The sequence below is a fragment of the Oncorhynchus nerka genome, linkage group LG10, assembly GCF_034236695.1.
Source record: "Oncorhynchus nerka isolate Pitt River linkage group LG10, Oner_Uvic_2.0, whole genome shotgun sequence".
Taxonomy (NCBI): domain Eukaryota; kingdom Metazoa; phylum Chordata; class Actinopteri; order Salmoniformes; family Salmonidae; genus Oncorhynchus; species Oncorhynchus nerka.
The window spans coordinates 8,891,403-8,911,165 of NC_088405.1; the positions used below are offsets into that span (position 1 = coordinate 8,891,403).

General features: G+C 46.5%; 1 protein-coding gene across 2 annotated transcripts in view; it reads left to right on the plus strand.

The window, feature by feature from the left end:
• polr3a (polymerase (RNA) III (DNA directed) polypeptide A) overlaps window positions 1-19,763 on the plus strand; it is a 118,713-nt gene that overhangs the window by 28,848 nt on the left and 70,102 nt on the right. For both annotated transcript variants that reach the window (XM_065022963.1, XM_065022964.1), the window contains exon 17: window positions 1,223-1,334. In XM_065022963.1, the coding sequence (XP_064879035.1) occupies window positions 1,223-1,334 (112 nt within the window). The remainder of the gene's footprint in view (window positions 1-1,222; window positions 1,335-19,763) is intronic.

Here is a 19,763-nt window from a genome sequence, read left to right on the forward strand (position 1 = left end):
ACTGTATCTATTGTCTGGTGCTCCTTCTTGACCAGCTACTGTATCTATTGTCTGGTGCTCCTTCTTGACCAGCTACTGTATCTATTGTCTGGTGCTCCTTCTAGACCAGCTACTGTATCTATTGTCTGGTGCTCCTTCTAGACCAGCTACTGTATCTATTGTCTGGCTGATGTCTGGTGCTCCTTCTAGACCAGCTACTGTATCTATTGTCTGGCTGATGTCTGGTGCTCCTTCTTGACCAGCTACTGTATCTATTGTCTGGTGCTCCTTCTAGACCAGCTACTGTATCTATTGTCTGGTGCTCCTTCTAGACCAGCTACTGTATCTATTGTCTGGCGCTCCTTCTAGACCAGCTACTGTATCTATTGTCTGGTGCTCCTTCTAGACCAGCTACTGTATCTGATGTCTGGCGCTCCTTCTAGATCAGCTACTGTATCTATTGTCTGGCGCTCCTTCTAGACCAGCTACTATATCTATTGTCTGGTGCTCCTTCTAGACCAGCTACTGTATCTATTGTCTGGCGCGCCTTCTAGACCAGCTACTGTATCTGATGTCTGGTGCTCCTTCTAGACCAGCTACTGTATCTATTGTCTGGTGCTCCTTCTAGACCAGCTACTGTATCTATTGTCTGGTGCTCCTTCTAGACCAGCTACTGTATCTATTGTCTGGTGCTCCTTTTAGACCAGCTACTGTATCTATTGTCTGGTGCTCCTTCTAGACCAGCTACTGTATCTATTGTCTGGTGCTCCTTTTAGACCAGCTACTGTATCTATTGTCTGGTGCTCTTTCTAGACCAGCTACTGTATCTGATGTCTGGCACTCCTTCTAGACCAGCTACTGTATCTATTGTCTGGTGCTCCTTCTAGATCAGCTACTGTATCTATTGTCTGGTGCTCCTTCTAGACCAGCTACTGTATCTATTGTCTGGTGCTCTTTCTAGACCAGCTACTGTATCTGATGTCTGGCGCTCCTTCTAGACCAGCTACTGTATCTATTGTCTGGCGCTCCTTCTAGACCAGCTACTGTATCTATTGTCTGGTGCTCCTTCTAGACCAGCTACTGTATCTGATGTCTGGTGGCCTTTTGAAACCAGCCAACTCATCATCTCTGCTTCTGACTGATGTGAGGAGGAGAGATAGCTCTTTCTTTTTAATGGTGGGTCTATTTTGGAGGTTTTTCTATTATCTGTGGTTTAGAGTGATAATGATGTGTCTCTCAACAGGCCCTCATCCTGAAGGAGCTGTCTGTTATCAGAGACCATGCCGGCAGCGCCTGCCTCAGAGAACTGGACAAGACCAACAGTCCTCTGATTATGGCTCTGTGTGGCTCCAAAGGTAGGTCAACTCACCAGCCGCGGAGGTTAAATTCTGCCTTTACCACACACACACTGTCACATACACTGTCACACACACACTGTCACACACACACGGTCACACACACTGTCACACACACACATACACTACATTTACATTTACATTTAAGTCATTTAGCAGACGCTCTTATCCAGAGCGACTTACAAATTGGTGCGTTCACCTTAAGACATCCAGTGGAACAGCTACTTTACAATAGTGCATCTAAATCTAGTAAGGGGGGGGGGGGGAGAAGGATTACTTTATCCTATCCTAGGTATTCCTGAAAGAGGTGGGGTTTCAGGTGTCTCCGGAAGGTGGTGATTGACTCCGCTGTCCTGGCGTTGTGAGGGAGTTTGTTCCACCATTGGGGGGCCAGAGCAGCGAACAGTTTTGACTGGGCTGCGCGGGAACTGTACTTCCTCAGTGGTAGGGAGGCGAGCAGGCCAGAGGTGGATGAACGCAGTGCCCTTGTTTGGGTGTAGGGCCTGATCAGAGCCTGGAGGTACTGAGGTGCCGTTCCCCTCACAGCTCCGTAGGCAAGCACCATGGTCTTGTAGCGGATGCGAGCTTCAACTGGAAGCCAGTGGAGAGAGCGGAGGAGCGGGGTGACGTGAGAGAGAACTTGGGAAGGTTGAACACCAGACGGGCTGCGGCGTTCTGGATGAGTTGTAGGGGTTTAATGGCACAGGCAGGGAGCCCAGCCAACAGCGAGTTGCAGTAATCCAGACGGGAGATGACAAGTGCCTGGATTAGAACCTGCGCCGCTTCCTGTGTGAGGCAGGGTCGTACTCTGCAGATGTTGTAGAGCATGAACCTACAGGAACGGGCCACCGCCTTGATGTTAGTTGAGAACGACAGGGTGTTGTCCAGGATCACGCCAAGGTTCTTAGCGCTCTGGGAGGAGGACACAATGGAGTTGTCAACCGTGATGGCGAGATCATGGAACGGGCAGTCCTTCCCCGGGAGGAAGAGCAGCTCCGTCTTGCCGAGGTTCAGCTTGAGGTGGTGATCCGTCATCCACACTGATATGTCTGCCAGACATGCAGAGATGCGATTCGCCACCTGGTCATCAGAAGGGGGAAAGGAGAAGATTAATTGTGTGTGGTCTGCATAGCAATGATAGGAGAGACCATGTGAGGTTATGACAGAGCCAAGTGACTTGGTGTATAGCGAGAATAGGAGAGGGTCTAGAACAGAGCCCTGGGGGACGCCAGTGGTGAGAGCGCGTGGTGAGGAGACAGATTCTCGCCACGCCACCTGGTAGGAGCGACCTGTCAGGTAGGACGCAATCCAAGCGTGGGCCGCGGCGGAGATGCCCTACTCGGAGAGGGTGGAGAGGAGGATCTGATGGTTCACAGTATCGAAGGCAGCTGATAGGTCTAGAAGGATGAGAGCAGAGGAGAGAGAGTTAGCTTTAGCAGTGCGGAGCGCCTCCGTGATACAGAGAAGAGCAGTCTCAGTTGAATGACTAGTCTTGAAACCTGACTGATTTGGATCAAGAAGGTCATTCTGAGAGAGATAGCGGGAGAGCTGGCCAAGGACGGCACGTTCAAGAGTTTTGGAGAGAAAAGAAAGAAGGGATACTGGTCTGTAGTTGTTGACATCGGAGGGATCGAGTGTAGGTTTTTTCAGAAGGGGTGCAACTCTCGCTCTCTTGAAGACGGAAGGGACGTAGCCAGCGGTCAGGGATGAGTTGATGAGCGAGGTGAGGTAAGGGAGAAGGTCTCCGGAAATGGTCTGGAGAAGAGAGGAGGGGATAGGGTCAAGCGGGCAGGTTGTTGGGCGGCCGGCCGTCACAAGACGCGAGATTTCATCTGGAGAGAGAGGGAGAAAGAGGTCAGAGCACAGGGTAGGGCAGTGTGAGCAGAACCAGCGGTGTCGTTTGACTTAGCAAACGAGGATCGGATGTCGTCGACCTTCTTTTCAAAATGGTTGACGAAGTCATCTGCAGAGAGGGAGGAGGGGGAGGGGGAGGAGGATTCAGGAGGGAGGAGAAGGTGGCAAAGAGCTTCCTAGGGTTAGAGGCAGATGCTTGGAATTTAGAGTGGTAGAAAGTGGCTTTAGCAGCAGAGACAGAAGAGGAAAATGTAGAGAGGAGGGAGTGAAAGGATGCCAGGTCCGCAGGGAGGCGAGTTTTCCTCCATTTCCGCTCGGCTGCCCGGAGCCCTGTTCTGTGAGCTCGCAATGAGTCGTCGAGCCACGGAGCGGGAGGGGAGGACCGAGCCGGCCTGGAGGATAGGGGACATAGAGAGTCAAAGGATGCAGAAAGGGAGGAGAGGAGCGTTGAGGAGGCAGAATCAGGAGATAGGTTGGAGAAGGTTTGAGCAGAGGGAAGAGATGATAGGATGGAAGAGGAGAGAGTAGCGGGGGAGAGAGAGCGAAGGTTGGGACGGCGCGATACCATCCGAGTAGGGGCAGTGTGGGAAGTGTTGGATGAGAGCGAGAGGGAAAAGGATACAAGGTAGTGGTCGGAGACTTGGATCACTAATCACATGTCAGGAGCTCTGCCTGTACCCACTTCTAATAATAAGGACTAAGTGGTTCTTATTCACTTCAATTAAGACTTCCTGATTCTCTCTGATTTTATTGGCCATTAGAGCGTTGTTGTCATGGGAACAGCTAGGCTACACTCTAACGTTTGTTTTATGGATTATTAGGGGTAGTACTGACCTGTAGCTGACCTGTATGCTAATATAGCCATTTATAATAGCCTTATTTCACTTTTTCCCTGCCCATGGGTTTAAGGCTGGGGTCGGCGACATAAAGCTTAGTCTGTGTCCAGGAAACCAGCCCATGGGTTTAAGGCTGGGGTCGGCGACATAAAGCTTAGTCTGTGTCCAGGAAACCAGCCCATGGGTTTAAGGCTGGGGTCGGCGACATAAAGCTTAGTCTGTGTCCAGGAAACCAGCCCATGGGTTTAAGGCTGGGGTCGGCGACATAAAGCTTAGTCTGTGTCCAGGAAACCAGCCCATGGGTTTAAGGCTGGGGTCGGCGACATAAAGCTTAGTCTGTGTCCAGGAAACCAGCCCATGGGTTTAAGACTGGGGTCGGCGACATAAAGCTTAGTCTGTGTCCAGGAAACCAGCCCATGGGTTTAAGGCTGGGGTCGGCGACATAAAGCTTAGTCTGTGTCCAGGAAACCAGCCCATGGGTTTAAGGCTGGGGTCGGCGACATAAAGCTTAGTCTGTGTCCAGGAAACCAGCCCATGGGTTTAAGGCTGGGGTCGGCGACATAAAGCTTAGTCTGTGTCCAGGAAACCAGCCCATGGGTTTAAGGCTGGGGTCGGCGACATAAAGCTTAGTCTGTGTCCAGGAAACCAGCCCATGGGTTTAAGGCTGGGGTCGGCGACATAAAGCTTAGTCTGTGTCCAGGAAACCAGCCCATGGGTTTAAGACTGGGGTCGGCGACATAAAGCTTAGTCTGTGTCCAGGAAACCAGCCCATGGGTTTAAGACTGGGGTCGGCGACAGGCGGGCTGGTTTAAAAACCTGGCCTGCGACTTTTTTTGTTGTAAAAATGACTGTAAAATCACCAGGAATTCAACTAAAAAATTAGTTTAATTTAGGAAATCTTTTCCCAAATATTCCAACGAATAAAAAAAAAAAGAGACGTGATCTTGTCTCGATGTCATCAAGGTATAACATTGTTTTGGGTTTTAGTTGTCAATTTGCAGAGTTCAAAATTATTATAGTTATGTTCAGGTCCTCCCGACCATTCACTCCCCGGGGCTGAATCTAGTCTCCCTTCCCCTGGTTTAAGGTAAACAAGTTAGTGTAATGGTAAATGCCATTAAATCCTTTTCCCATCATGTCTCTTCTCCCTGCTGTAGACTCATCAACATCTCTCCATCATTATGTCTCTTCTCCCTGCTGTAGACTCTCATCAACATCTCTCCATCATTGTCTCTTCTCCCTGCTGTAGACTCTCATCAACATCTCTCCATCATCAAACAATTCTCCCTGCTGTAAAAGACTCATCAACATCTCTCCATCATTATGTCTCTTCTCCCTGCTGTAGACTCTCATCAACATCTCTCCATCATCATGTCTCTTCTCCCTGCTGTAGTCTCATCAACATCTCTCCATCATGTCTCTTCTCCCTGCTGTAGACTCATCAACATCTCTCCATCATTGTCTCTTCTCCCTGCTGTAGAGACTCATCAACATCTCTCCATCATCATGTCTCTTCTCCCTGCTGTAGTCTCATCAACATCTCTCCATCATCATATCTCTTCTCCCTGCTGTAGACTCATCAACATCTCTCCATCATCATGTCTATTCTCCCTGCTGTAGAGACTCATCAACATCTCTCCATCATCATGTCTCTTCTCCCTGCTGTAGTCTCATCAACATCTCTCCATCATTATGTCTCTTCTCCCTGCTGTAGACTCTCATCAACATCTCTCCATCATCATGTCTCTTCTCCCTGCTGTAGACTCATCAACATCTCTCCATCATCATGTCTCTTCTCCCTGCTGTAGACTCATCAACATCTCTCCATCATCATGTCTCTTCTCCCTGCTGTAGAGTCTCATCAACATCTCTCCATCATGTCTCTTCTCCCTGCTGTAGACTCATCAACATCTCTCCATCATTATGTCTCTTCTCCCTGCTGTAGACTCTCATCAACATCTCTCCATCATTATGTCTCTTCTCCCTGCTGTAGACTCTCATCAACATCTCTCCATCATCATGTCTCTTCTCCCTGCTGTAGACTCTCATCAACATCTCTCCATCATCATGTCTCTTCTCCCTGCTGTAGACTCTCATCAACATCTCTCCATCATCATGTCTCTTCTCCCTGCTGTAGACTCTCATCAACATCTCTCCATCATTATGTCTCTTCTCCCTGCTGTAGTCTCATCAACATCTCTCCATCATCAACATCTCTCCATCATGTCTCTTCTCCCTGCTGTAGTATCTCATCAACATCTCTCCATCATTATGTCTCTTCTCCCTGCTGTAGACTCATCAACATCTCTCCATCATCATGTCTCTTCTCCCTGCTGTAGACTCTCATCAACATATCTCCATCATCATGTCTCTTCTCCCTGCTGTAGACTCTCATCAACATCTCTCCATCATTATGTCTCTTCTCCCTGCTGTAGTCTCATCAACATCTCTCCATCATGTCTCTTCTCCCTGCTGTAGTCTCTCATCAACATCTCTCCATCATTATGTCTCTTCTCCCTGCTGTAGACTCATCAACATCTCTCCATCATCATATCTCTTCTCCCTGCTGTAGTCTCATCAACATCTCTCCATCATGTCTCTTCTCCCTGCTGTAGTCTCTCATCAACATCTCTCCATCATTATGTCTCTTCTCCCTGCTGTAGACTCTCATCAACATCTCTCCATCATCATGTCTCTTCTCCCTGCTGTAGACTCTCATCAACATCTCTCCATCATCATGTCTCTTCTCCCTGCTGTAGTCTCATCAACATCTCTCCATCATCATGTCTCTTCTCCCTCATCAACATCTCTCCATCATTATGTCTCTTCTCCCTGTGAGACTCATCAACATCTCTCCATCATCATGTCTCTTCTCCCTGCTGTAGACTCTCATCAACATCTCTCCATCATCATGTCTCTTCTCCCTGCTGTAGACTCATCAACATCTCTCCATCATGTCTCTTCTCCCTGCTGTAGACTCTCATCAACATCTCTCCATCATCATGTCTCTTCTCCCTGCTGTAGACTCTCATCAACATCTCTCCATCATGTCTCTTCTCCCTGCTGTAGAGTCTCATCAACATCTCTCCATCATTATGTCTCTTCTCCCTGCTGTAGACTCTCATCAACATCTCTCCATCATGTCTCTTCTCCCTGCTGTAGAGTCTCATCAACATCTCTCCATCATCATCAACATCTCTCCATCTCTTCTCCCTGCTGTCCATCATCATGTCTCTCATCATCAACATCTCTCCATCATGTCTCTTCTCCCTGCTGTAGACTCATCAACATCTCTCCATCATTATGTCTCTTCTCCCTGCTGTAGAGTCTCATCAACATCTCTCCATCATTATGTCTCTTCTCCCTGCTGTAGTCTCATCAACATCTCTCCATCATTATGTCTCTTCTCCCTGCTGTAGACTCTCTCATCAACATCTCTCCATCATCATGTCTCTTCTCCCTGCTGTAGTCTCATCAACATCTCTCCATCATGTCTCTTCTCCCTGCTGTAGAGTCTCATCAACATCTCTCCATCATCATGTCTCTTCTCCCTGCTGTAGACTCATCAACATCTCTCCATCATCATGTCTCTTCTCCCTGCTGTAGACTCTCATCAACATCTCTCCATCATCATGTCTCTTCTCCCTGCTGTAGTCTCATCAACATCTCTCCATCATCATGTCTCTTCTCCCTGCTGTAGACTCTCATCAACATCTCTCCATCATTATGTCTCTTCTCCCTGCTGTAGACTCATCAACATCTCTCCATCATTATGTCTCTTCTCCCTGCTGTAGACTCATCAACATCTCTCCATCATTATGTCTCTTCTCCCTGCTGTAGACTCTCATCAACATCTCTCCATCATGTCTCTTCTCCCTGCTGCTCAACATCTCTCCATCATGTCTCTTCTCCCTGAGACTCATCAACATCTCTCCATCATTATGTCTCTTCTCCCTGCTGTAGACTCTCATCAACATCTCTCCATCATCATGTCTCTTCTCCCTGCTGTAGACTCTCATCAACATCTCTCCATCATGTCTCTTCTCCCTACTGTAGACTCTCATCAACATCTCTCCATCATTATGTCTCTTCTCCCTGCTGTAGTCTCATCAACATCTCTCCATCATGTCTCTTCTCCCTGCTGTAGAGTCTCATCAACATCTCTCCATCATGTCTCTTCTCCCTGCTGTAGTCTCTCATCAACATCTCTCCATCATCATGTCTCTTCTCCCTGCTGTAGTCTCTCATCAACATCTCTCCATCATCATGTCTCTTCTCCCTGCTGTAGACTCATCAACATCTCTCCATCATTATGTCTCTTCTCCCTGCTGTAGACTCTCATCAACATCTCTCCATCATTATGTCTCTTCTCCCTGCTGTAGACTCATCAACATCTCTCCATCATCATGTCTCTTCTCCCTGCTGTAGACTCATCAACATCTCTCCATCATTATGTCTCTTCTCCCTGCTGTACTCATCAACATCTCTCCATCATCATGTCTCTTCTCCCTGTTGTAGACTCTCATCAACATCTCTCTCATCAACATCTCTCCATCATCATATCTCTTCTCCCTGCTGTAGACTCTCATCAACATCTCTCCATCATCATGTCTCTTCTCCCTGCTGTAGACTCTCATCAACATCTCTCCATCATCATGTCTCTTCTCCCTGCTGTAGTCTCATCAACATCTCTCCATCATCATGTCTCTTCTCCCTGCTGTACTCATCAACATCTCTCCATCATCATGTCTCTTCTCCCTGCTCATCAACATAGACTCATCAACATCATCATCATGTCTCTTCTCCCTGCTGTAGACTCATCAACATCTCTCCATCATCATGTCTCTTCTCCCTGCTGTAGACTGCTCTATCATCATCTCATCAAACATCTCTCCATCATCATGTCTCTTCTCCCTGCTGTAGACTCATCAACATCTCTCCATCATTATGTCTCTTCTCCCTGCTGTAGACTCATCAACATCTCTCCATCATCATGTCTCTTCTCCCTGCTGTAGACTCTCATCAACATCTCTCCATCATCATGTCTCTTCTCCCTGCTGTAGACTCATCAACATCTCTCCATCATTATGTCTCTTCTCCCTGCTGTAGACTCATCAACATCTCTCCATCATCATGTCTCTTCTCCCTGCTGTAGACTCTCATCAACATCTCTCCATCATGTCTCTTCTCCCTGCTGTAGACTCTCATCAACATCTCTCCATCATCATGTCTCTTCTCCCTGCTGTAGACTCTCATCAACATCTCTCCATCATCATGTCTCTTCTCCCTGCTGTAGACTCTCATCAACATCTCTCCATCATCATGTCTCTTCTCCCTGCTGTAGACTCTCCCTGCTGTAGACTCTCATCAACATCTCTCCATCATCATGTCTCTTCTCCCTGCTGTAGACTCTCATCAACATCTCTCCATCATTATGTCTCTTCTCCCTGCTGTAGACTCTCTCATCAACATCTCTCCATCATCATGTCTCTTCTCCCTGCTGTAGACTCATCAACATCTCTCCATCATCATGTCTCTTCTCCCTGCTGTAGACTCTCATCAACATCTCTCCATCATCATGTCTCTTCTCCCTGCTATAGTCTCATCAACATCTCTCCATCATGTCTCTTCTCCCTGCTGTAGTCTCATCAACATCTCTCCATCATCATGTCTCTTCTCCCTGCTGTAGACTCATCAACATCTCTCTCTCCCTGCTCATCAACATCTCTCCATCATCTCTTCTCCCTGCTGTAGTCTCATCAACATCTCTCCATCATCATGTCTCTTCTCCCTGCTGTAGACTCTCATCAACATCTCTCCATCATTATGTCTCTTCTCCCTGCTGTAGACTCATCAACATCTCTCCATCATGTCTCTTCTCCCTGCTGTAGTCTCTCATCAACATCTCTCCATCATTATGTCTCTTCTCCCTGCTGTAGACTCATCAACATCTCTCCATCATGTCTCTTCTCCCTGCTGTAGAGACTCATCAACATCTCTCCATCATTATGTCTCTTCTCCCTGCTGTAGACTCTCATCAACATCTCTCCATCATCATGTCTCTTCTCCCTGCTGTAGACTCTCATCAACATCTCTCCATCATGTCTCTTCTCCCTACTGTAGACTCTCATCAACATCTCTCCATCATTATGTCTCTTCTCCCTGCTGTAGTCTCATCAACATCTCTCCATCATGTCTCTTCTCCCTGCTGTAGAGTCTCATCAACATCTCTCCATCATGTCTCTTCTCCCTGCTGTAGTCTCTCATCAACATCTCTCTCATCAACATCTCTCCATCATCATGTCTCTTCTCCCTGCTGTAGTCTCTCATCAACATCTCTCCATCATCATGTCTCTTCTCCCTGCTGTAGTCTCATCAACATCTCTCCATCATCATGTCTCTTCTCCCTGCTGTAGACTCATCAACATCTCTCCATCATTATGTCTCTTCTCCCTGCTGTAGACTCATCAACATCTCTCCATCATTATGTCTCTTCTCCCTGCTGTAGACTCATCAACATCTCTCCATCATCATGTCTCTTCTCCCTGCTGTAGACTCATCAACATCTCTCCATCATTATCTTCTCCCCTGTCTCTTCAACATCTCTCCATCATTATGTCTCTTCTCCCTGCTGTAGACTCTCATCAACATCTCTCCATCATCATGTCTCTTCTCCCTGTTGTAGACTCTCATCAACATCTCTCTCATCAACATCTCTCCATCATCATATCTCTTCTCCCTGCTGTAGACTCTCATCAACATCTCTCCATCATGTCTCTTCTCCCTGCTGTAGTCTCATCAACATCTCTCCATCATCATGTCTCTTCTCCCTGCTGTAGTCTCATCAACATCTCTCCATCATCATGTCTCTTCTCCCTGCTGTAGACTCATCAACATCTCTCCATCATCATGTCTCTTCTCCCTGCTGTAGACTCATCAACATCTCTCCATCATCATGTCTCTTCTCCCTGCTGTAGTCTCATCAACATCTCTCCATCATCATGTCTCTTCTCCCTGCTGTAGACTCATCAACATCTCTCCATCATCATGTCTCTTCTCCCTGCTGTAGACTCTCATCAACATCTCTCCATCATTATCATGTCTCTTCTCCCTGCTGTAGACTCATCAACATCTCTCCATCATCATGTCTCTTCTCCCTGCTGTAGACTCTCATCAACATCTCTCCATCATGTCTCTTCTCCCTGCTGTAGACTCATCAACATCTCTCCATCATTATGTCTCTTCTCCCTGCTGTAGACTCATCAACATCTCTCCATCATCATGTCTCTTCTCCCTGTTGTAGACTCTCATCAACATCTCTCTCATCAACATCTCTCCATCATCATATCTCTTCTCCCTGCTGTAGACTCTCATCAACATCTCTCCATCATCATGTCTCTTCTCCCTGCTGTAGTCTCATCAACATCTCTCCATCATCATGTCTCTTCTCCCTGCTGTAGACTCTCATCAACATCTCTCCATCATCATGTCTCTTCTCCCTGCTGTAGACTCATCAACATCTCTCCATCATCATGTCTCTTCTCCCTGCTGTAGACTCATCAACATCTCTCCATCATTATGTCTCTTCTCCCTGCTGTAGTCTCATCAACATCTCTCCATCATTATGTCTCTTCTCCCTGCTGTAGACTCATCAACATCTCTCCATCATTATGTCTCTTCTCCCTGCTGTAGTCTCATCAACATCTCTCCATCATGTCTCTTCTCCCTGCTGTAGAGTCTCATCAACATCTCTCCATCATTATGTCTCTTCTCCCTGCTGTAGTCTCATCAACATCAATCATGTCTCTTCTCCCTGCTGTATCTCATCCATCATCATGTCTCTTCTCCCTGCTGTAGACTCATCAACATCTCTCCATCATCATGTCTCTTCTCCCTGCTGTAGACTCTCATCAACATCTCTCCATCATCATGTCTCTTCTCCCTGCTGTAGACTCTCATCAACATCTCTCCATCATCATGTCTCTTCTCCCTGCTGTAGACTCTCATCAACATCTCTCCATCATCATCATGTCTCTTCTCCCTGCTGTAGTCTCATCAACATCTCTCCATCATCATGTCTCTCCATCATCATGTCTCTTCTCCCTGCTGTAGTCTCATCAACATCTCTCCATCATCATGTCTCTTCTCCCTGCTGTAGACTCTCATCAACATCTCTCCATCATTATGTCTCTTCTCCCTGCTGTACTCATCAACATCTCTCCATCATGTCTCTTCTCCCTGCTGTAGACTCTCATCAACATCTCTCCATCATGTCTCTTCTCCCTGCTGTAGAGTCTCATCAACATCTCTCCATCATCTCTTCTCCCTGCTGTCCCTGCTGACTCTCATCAACATCTCTCCATCATCATGTCTCTTCTCCCTGCTGTAGACTCTCATCAACATCTCTCCATCATCATGTCTCTTCTCCCTGCTGTAGACTCTCTCCATCATCAGATCTCTCCAACATCTCTCCATCATGTCTCTTCTCCCTGCTGTAGACTCTCATCAACATCTCTCCATCATCATGTCTCTTCTCCCTGCTGTAGACTCCAACATCTCTCCATCATGTCTCTTCTCCCTGCTGTAGACTCATCAACATCTCTCCATCATCATGTCTCTTCTCCCTCTGTAGACTCATCAACAACATCTCTTCTCCCTGCTGTAGACTCCATCATCATGTCTCTTCTCCCTGCTGTAGAGTCTCATCAACATCTCTCCATCATCATGTCATCTCTCCTCATCTCATCAACATCTCTCCATCATTATGTCTCTTCTCCCTGCTGTAGACTCTCATCAACATCTCTCCATCATCTCTCCATGTCTCTTCTCCCTGCTGTAGACTCATCAACATCTCTCCATCATCATGTCTCTTCTCCCTGCTGTAGATCAACATCTCTCCATCATGTCTCTTCTCCCTGCTGTAGACTCATCAACATCTCTCCATCATTATGTCTCTTCTCCCTGCTGTAGAGTCTCATCAACATCTCTCCATCATTATGTCTCTTCTCCCTGCTGTAGTCTCATCAACATCTCTCCATCATTATGTCTCTTCTCCCTGCTGTAGACTCATCATCAACATCTCTCCATCATCATGTCTCTTCTCCCTGCTGTAGTCTCATCAACATCTCTCTCATCATTATGTCTCTTCTCCCTGCTGTAGTCTCTCATCAACATCTCTCCATCATTATGTCTCTTCTCCCTGCTGTAGGCTCTCATCTCTCTCCATCAACATCTCTCCATCATCATGTCTCTTCTCCCTGCTGTAGACTCTCATCAACATCTCTCCATCATCATGTCTCTTCTCATCCTCTTCTCCCTGCTGTAGACTCTCATCAACATCTCTCCATCATCATGTCTCTTCTCCCTGCTGTATCATCATGTCTCTTCTCCCTCAACATCTCTCCATCATCATGTCTCTTCTCCCTGCTGTAGACTCTCATCAACATCTCTCCATCATCATGTCTCTTCTCCCTGCTGTAGACTCTCATCAACATCTCTCCATCATCATGTCTCTTCTCCCTGCTGTAGACTCTCCATCAACATCTCTCCATCATCATGTCTCTTCTCCCTGCTGTAGACTCATCAACATCTCTCCATCATCATGTCTCTTCTCTCCCTGCTGTAGACTCATCATCAACATCTCTTCTCCCTCAGACTCATCAACATCTCTCCATCATCATGTCTCTTCTCCCTGCTGTAGACTCTCATCAACATCTCTCCATCATTATGTCTCTTCTCCCTGCTGTAGACTCTCATCAACATCTCTCCATCATTATGTCTCTTCTCCCTGCTGTAGACTCTCATCAACATCTCTCCATCATCATGTCTCTTCTCCTGCTGTAGACTCTCTCCATCAACATCTCTCCATCATCATGTCTCTTCTCCCTGCTGTAGACTCATCAACATCTCTCCATCATGTCTCTTCTCCCTGCTGTAGACTCTCATCAACATCTCTCCATTATCATGTCTCTTCTCCCTGCTGTAGACTCATCAACATCTCTCCATCATCATGTCTCTTCTCCCTGCTGTAGACTCTCATCAACATCTCTCCATCATCATGTCTCTTCTCCCTGCTGTAGACTCTCATCAACATCTCTCCATCATTATGTCTCTTCTCCCTGCTGTAGACTCATCAACATCTCTCCATCATGTCTCTTCTCCCTGCTGTAGACTCTCATCAACATCTCTCCATCATGTCTCTTCTCCCTGCTGTAGAGTCTCATCAACATCTCTCCATCATGTCTCTTCTCCCTGCTGTAGACTCATCAACATCTCTCCATCATTATGTCTCTTCTCCCTGCTGTAGAGTCTCATCAACATCTCTCCATCATCATGTCTCTTCTCCCTGCTGTAGTCTCATCAACATCTCTCCATCATTATGTCTCTTCTCCCTGCTGTAGACTCTCATCAACATCTCTCCATCATCATGTCTCTTCTCCCTGCTGTAGATCAACATCTCTCCATCAACATCTCTCCATCATCATGTCTCTTCTCCCTGCTGTAGACTCTCATCAACATCTCTCCATCATCATGTCTCTTCTCCCTGCTGTAGACTCTCATCAACATCTCTCCATCATCATGTCTCTTCTCCCTGCCTGCTGTAGACTCATCAACATCTCTCTCCCTGCTGTATCATCATGTCTCTTCTCCCTGCTGTAGACTCTCATCAACATCTCTCCATCATTATGTCTCTTCTCCTGCTGTAGACTCATCAACATCTCTCCATCATGTCTCTTTCTCCCTGCTGTAGAGACTCATCAACATCTCTCCATCATTATGTCTCTTCTCCCTGCTGTAGACTCTCATCAACATCTCTCCATCATCATGTCTCTTCTCCCTGCTGTAGACTCTCATCAACATCTCTCCATCATGTCTCTTCTCCCTGCTGTAGACTCTCATCAACATCTCTCCATCATTATGTCTGTCTCTCTCCCTGCTGTAGTCTCATCAACATCTCTCTCCCTGCTGTAGATCAACATCTCTCCATCATCATGTCTCTTCTCCCTGCTGTAGATCATCAACATCTCTCCATCATGTCTCTTCTCCCCTGCTGTAGTCATCATCTCTTCTCCCTGCTGTAGACTCATCAACATCTCTCCAACATCTCTCCATCATCATGTCTCTTCTCCATCTGCTCCATCATAGTCTCATCAACATCTCTCCATCATCATGTCTCTTCTCCCTGCTGTAGACTCTCATCAACATCTCTCCATCATTATGTCTCTTCTCCCTGCTGTAGACTCATCAACATCTCTCCATCATCATGTCTCTTCTCCCTGCTGTAGACTCATCAACATCTCTCCATCATTATGTCTCTTCTCCCTGCTGTACTCATCAACATCTCTCCATCATCATGTCTCTTCTCCCTGCTGTAGACTCTCATCAACATCTCTCCATCATGTCTCTTCTCCCTGTTGTAGTCATCATCTCCATCATCATCTTCTCCCTGCTGTAGACTCATCAACATCTCTCCATCTCTTCTCCCTGCTGTAGACTCTCATCAACATCTCTCCATCATCATGTCTCTTCTCCCTGCTGTAGACTCTCATCAACATCTCATCATCAACATCTCTCCATCATCATGTCTCTTCTCCCTGCTGTAGTCTCATCCATCTCTCATCTCTCCATCATGTCTCTTCTCCCTGCTGTAGACTCATCAACATCTCTCCATCATCATGTCTCTTCTCCCTGCTGTAGACTCATCAACATCTCTCCATCATCATGTCTCTTCTCATTGCTGTAGACTCATCAACATCTCTCCATCATCATGTCTCTTCTCCCTGTAGACTCATCAACATCTCTCCATCATCATGTCTCTTCTCCTGCTGTAGACTCTGTAGTCTCATCAACATCTCTCCATCATCATGTCTCTTCTCCCTGCTGTAGACTCATCAACATCTCTCCATCATTATTATGTCTCTCCATCATCTCTTCTCCCTGCTGTAGACTCATCAACATCTCTCCATCATCATGTCTCTTCTCCCTGCTGTAGACTCATCAACATCTCTCCATCATGTCTCTTCTCCCTGCTGTAGACTCATCAACATCTCTCCATCATCTCTCCATGTCTCTTCTCCCTGCTGTAGACTCTCATCAACATCTCTCCATCATCATGTCTCTTCTCCCTGCTGTAGACTCTCATCAACATCTCTCCATCATTATGTCTCTTCTCCCTGCTGTAGACTCTCATCAACATCTCTCCATCATCATGTCTCTTCTCCCTGCTGTAGATCAACATCTCTCCATCATTATGTCTCTTCAACATCTCTCCATCATCATGTCTCTTCTCCCTGCTGTAGACTCATCAACATCTCTCCATCATTATGTCTCTTCAACATCTCTCCATCATCATGTCTCTTCTCCCTGCTGTAGACTCTCATCAACATCTCTCCATCATGTCTCTCTTCTCCTCTGCTGTAGACTCTCATCAACATCTCTCCATCATCTCTCCATCATCATGTCTCTTCTCCCTGCTGTAGACTCATCAACATCTCTCCATCATTATGTCTCTTCTCCCTCTCTCCATCATCTCTCCATCATGTCTCTTCTCCCTGCTGTAGACTCTCATCAACATCTCTCCATCATTATGTCTCTTCTCCCTGCTGTAGACTCTCATCAACATCTCTCCATCATGTCTCTTCTCCCTGCTGTAGACTCATCAACATCTTCTCCATCATCTATCTCCCTGTCTCTTCTCATCTGTATGTCTCTCATCAATCATCTCTCCATCATCATGTCTCTTCTCCCTGCTGTAGACTCTCATCAACATCTCTCCATCATCATGTCTCTTCTCCCTGCTGTAGACTCTCATCAACATCAATGTCTCTTCTCCCTCTCTCAACATCATCCATCATCATGTCTCTTCTCCCTGCTGTAGACTCATCAACATCTCTCCATCATCTCTTCTCCCTGCTGTAGATCATCAACATCTCTCCATCATTCTCTTCTCCCTGCTGTAGACTCTCATCAACATCTCTCCATCATCATGTCTCTTCTCCCTGCTGTAGACTCATCAACATCTCTCCATCATCATGTCTCTTCTCCCTGCCTCATGCTGTAGACTCATCAACATCTCTCCATCATCATGTCTCTTCTCCTGCTGTAGACTCATCAACATCTCTCCATCATCATGTCTCTTCTCCCTGCTGTAGACTCATCAACATCTCTCCATCATCATGTCTCTTCTCCCTGCTGTAGACTCATCAACATCTCTCCATCATTATGTCTCTTCTCCCTGCTGTAGACTCATCAACATCTCTCCATCATCATGTCTCTTCTCCCTGCTCTCATCAACATCTCTCCATCATCATGTCTCTTCTCCCTGCTGTAGACTCATCAACATCTCTCCATCATCATCTCTTCTCCCTGCTGTAGACTCATCAACATCTCTCCATCATCATGTCTCTTCTCCCTGCTGTAGACTCATCATCATTATGTCTCATCTCTCCATCATCATGTCTCTTCTCCCTGCTGTAGTCTCATCAACATCTCTCCATCTTCTCCCTGCTGTAGACTCATCAACATCTCTCCATCATCATGTCTCTTCTCCCTGCTGTAGACAACATCTCTCCATCAACATCTCTCAACATCATCCATCATGTCTCTTCTCCCTGCTGTAGACTCATCAACATCTCTCCATCATTATGTCTCTTCTCCCTGCTGTAGACTCTCATCAACATCTCTCCATCATCATGTCTCTTCTCCCTGTCTCTTCTCCCTGCTGTAGACTCTCATCAACATCTCTCCATCATCATCTCTTCTCCCTGCTGTAGTCTCATCAACATCTCTCCATCATCATGTCTCTTCTCCCTGCTGTAGACTCATCAACATCTCTCCATCATCATTATGTCTCTTCTCCCTGCTGTAGACTCATCAACATCTCTCCATCATCATGTCTCTTCTCCCTGCTGTAGACTCTCATCAACATCTCTCCATCATGTCTCTTCTCCCTGCTGTAGACTCATCAACATCTCTCCATCATTATGTCTCTTCTCCCTGCTGTAGACTCATCAACATCTCTCCATCATCATGTCTCTTCTCCCTGCTGTAGACTCATCAACATCTCTCCATCATTATGTCTCTTCTCCCTGCTGTAGACTCGCATCAACATCTCTCCATCATGTCTCTTCTCCCTGCTGTAGACTCATCAACATCTCTCCATCATCATGTCTCTTCTCCCTGCTGTAGAGTCTCATCAACATCTCTCCATCATTATGTCTCTTCTCCCTGCTGTAGAGTCTCATCAACATCTCTCCATCATCATGTCTCTTCTCCCTGCTGTAGACTCATCAACATCTCTCCATCATCATGTCTCTTCTCCCTGCTGTAGACTCATCAACATCTCTCCATCATCATGTCTCTTCTCCCTGCTGTAGTCTCATCAACATCTCTCAACATCTCCATCATCATGTCTCTTCTCCCTGCTGTAGACTCATCTCTCCATCATTATGTCTCTTCTCCCTGCTGTAGTCTCATCAACATCTCTCCATCATCATGTCTCTTCTCCCTGCTGTACTCATCAACATCTCTCCATCATCATGTCTCTTCTCCCTGCTGTAGACTCATCAACATCTCTCCATCATCATGTCTCTTCTCCCTGCTGTAGACTCATCAACATCTCTCCATCATCATGTCTCTTCTCCCTGCTGTAGTCTCATCAACATCTCTCCATCATCATGTCTCTTCTCCCTGCTGTAGACTCATCAACATCTCTCCATCATTATTATGTCTCTTCTCCCTGCTGTAGACTCATCAACATCTCTCCATCATCATGTCTCTTCTCCCTGCTGTAGACTCTCATCAACATCTCTCCATCATCATGTCTCTTCTCCCTGCTGTAGACTCATCAACATCTCTCCATCATCATGTCTCTTCTCCCTGCTGTAGACTCATCAACATCTCTCTTCCATCATCATGTCTCTTCTCCCTGCTGTAGACTCTCATCAACATCTCTCCATCATTATGTCTCTTCTCCCTGCTGTATCTCATCATCATCTCTCCATCATCTCTCCCCTCATGTCTCTTCTCCCTGCTGTAGACTCATCAACATCTCTCCATCATCATGTCTCTTCTCCCTGCTGTAGACTCATCAACATCTCTCCATCATCATGTCTCTTCTCCCTGCTGTAGATCAACATCTCTCCATCATCATGTCATCTCTCCATCATCATGTCTATTCTCCCTGCTGTAGACTCATCAACATCTCTCCATCATCATGTCTCTTCTCCCTGCTGTAGACTCTCATCAACATCTCTCCATCATGTCTCTTCTCCCTGCTGTAGACTCATCAACATCTCTCCATCATTATGTCTCTTCTCCCTGCTGTAGACTCATCAACATCTCTCCATCATCATGTCTCTTCTCCCTGCTGTAGACTCTCATCAACATCTCTCCATCATTATGTCTCTTCTCCCTGCTGTAGACTCTCATCAACATCTCTCCATCATGTCTCTTCTCCCTGCTGTAGACTCATCAACATCTCTCCATCATCATGTCTCTTCTCCCTGCTGTAGATCAACATCTCTCCATCATCATGTCTCTTCTCCCTGCTCTCATCAACATCTCTCCATCATCATGTCTCTTCTCCCTGCTGTAGACTCTCATCAACATCTCTCCATCATCATGTCTCTTCTCCCTGCTGTAGACTCATCAACATCTCTCCATCATCATGTCTCTTCTCCCTGCTGTAGACTCATCAACATCTCTCCATCATCATGTCTCTTCTCCCTGCTGTAGTCTC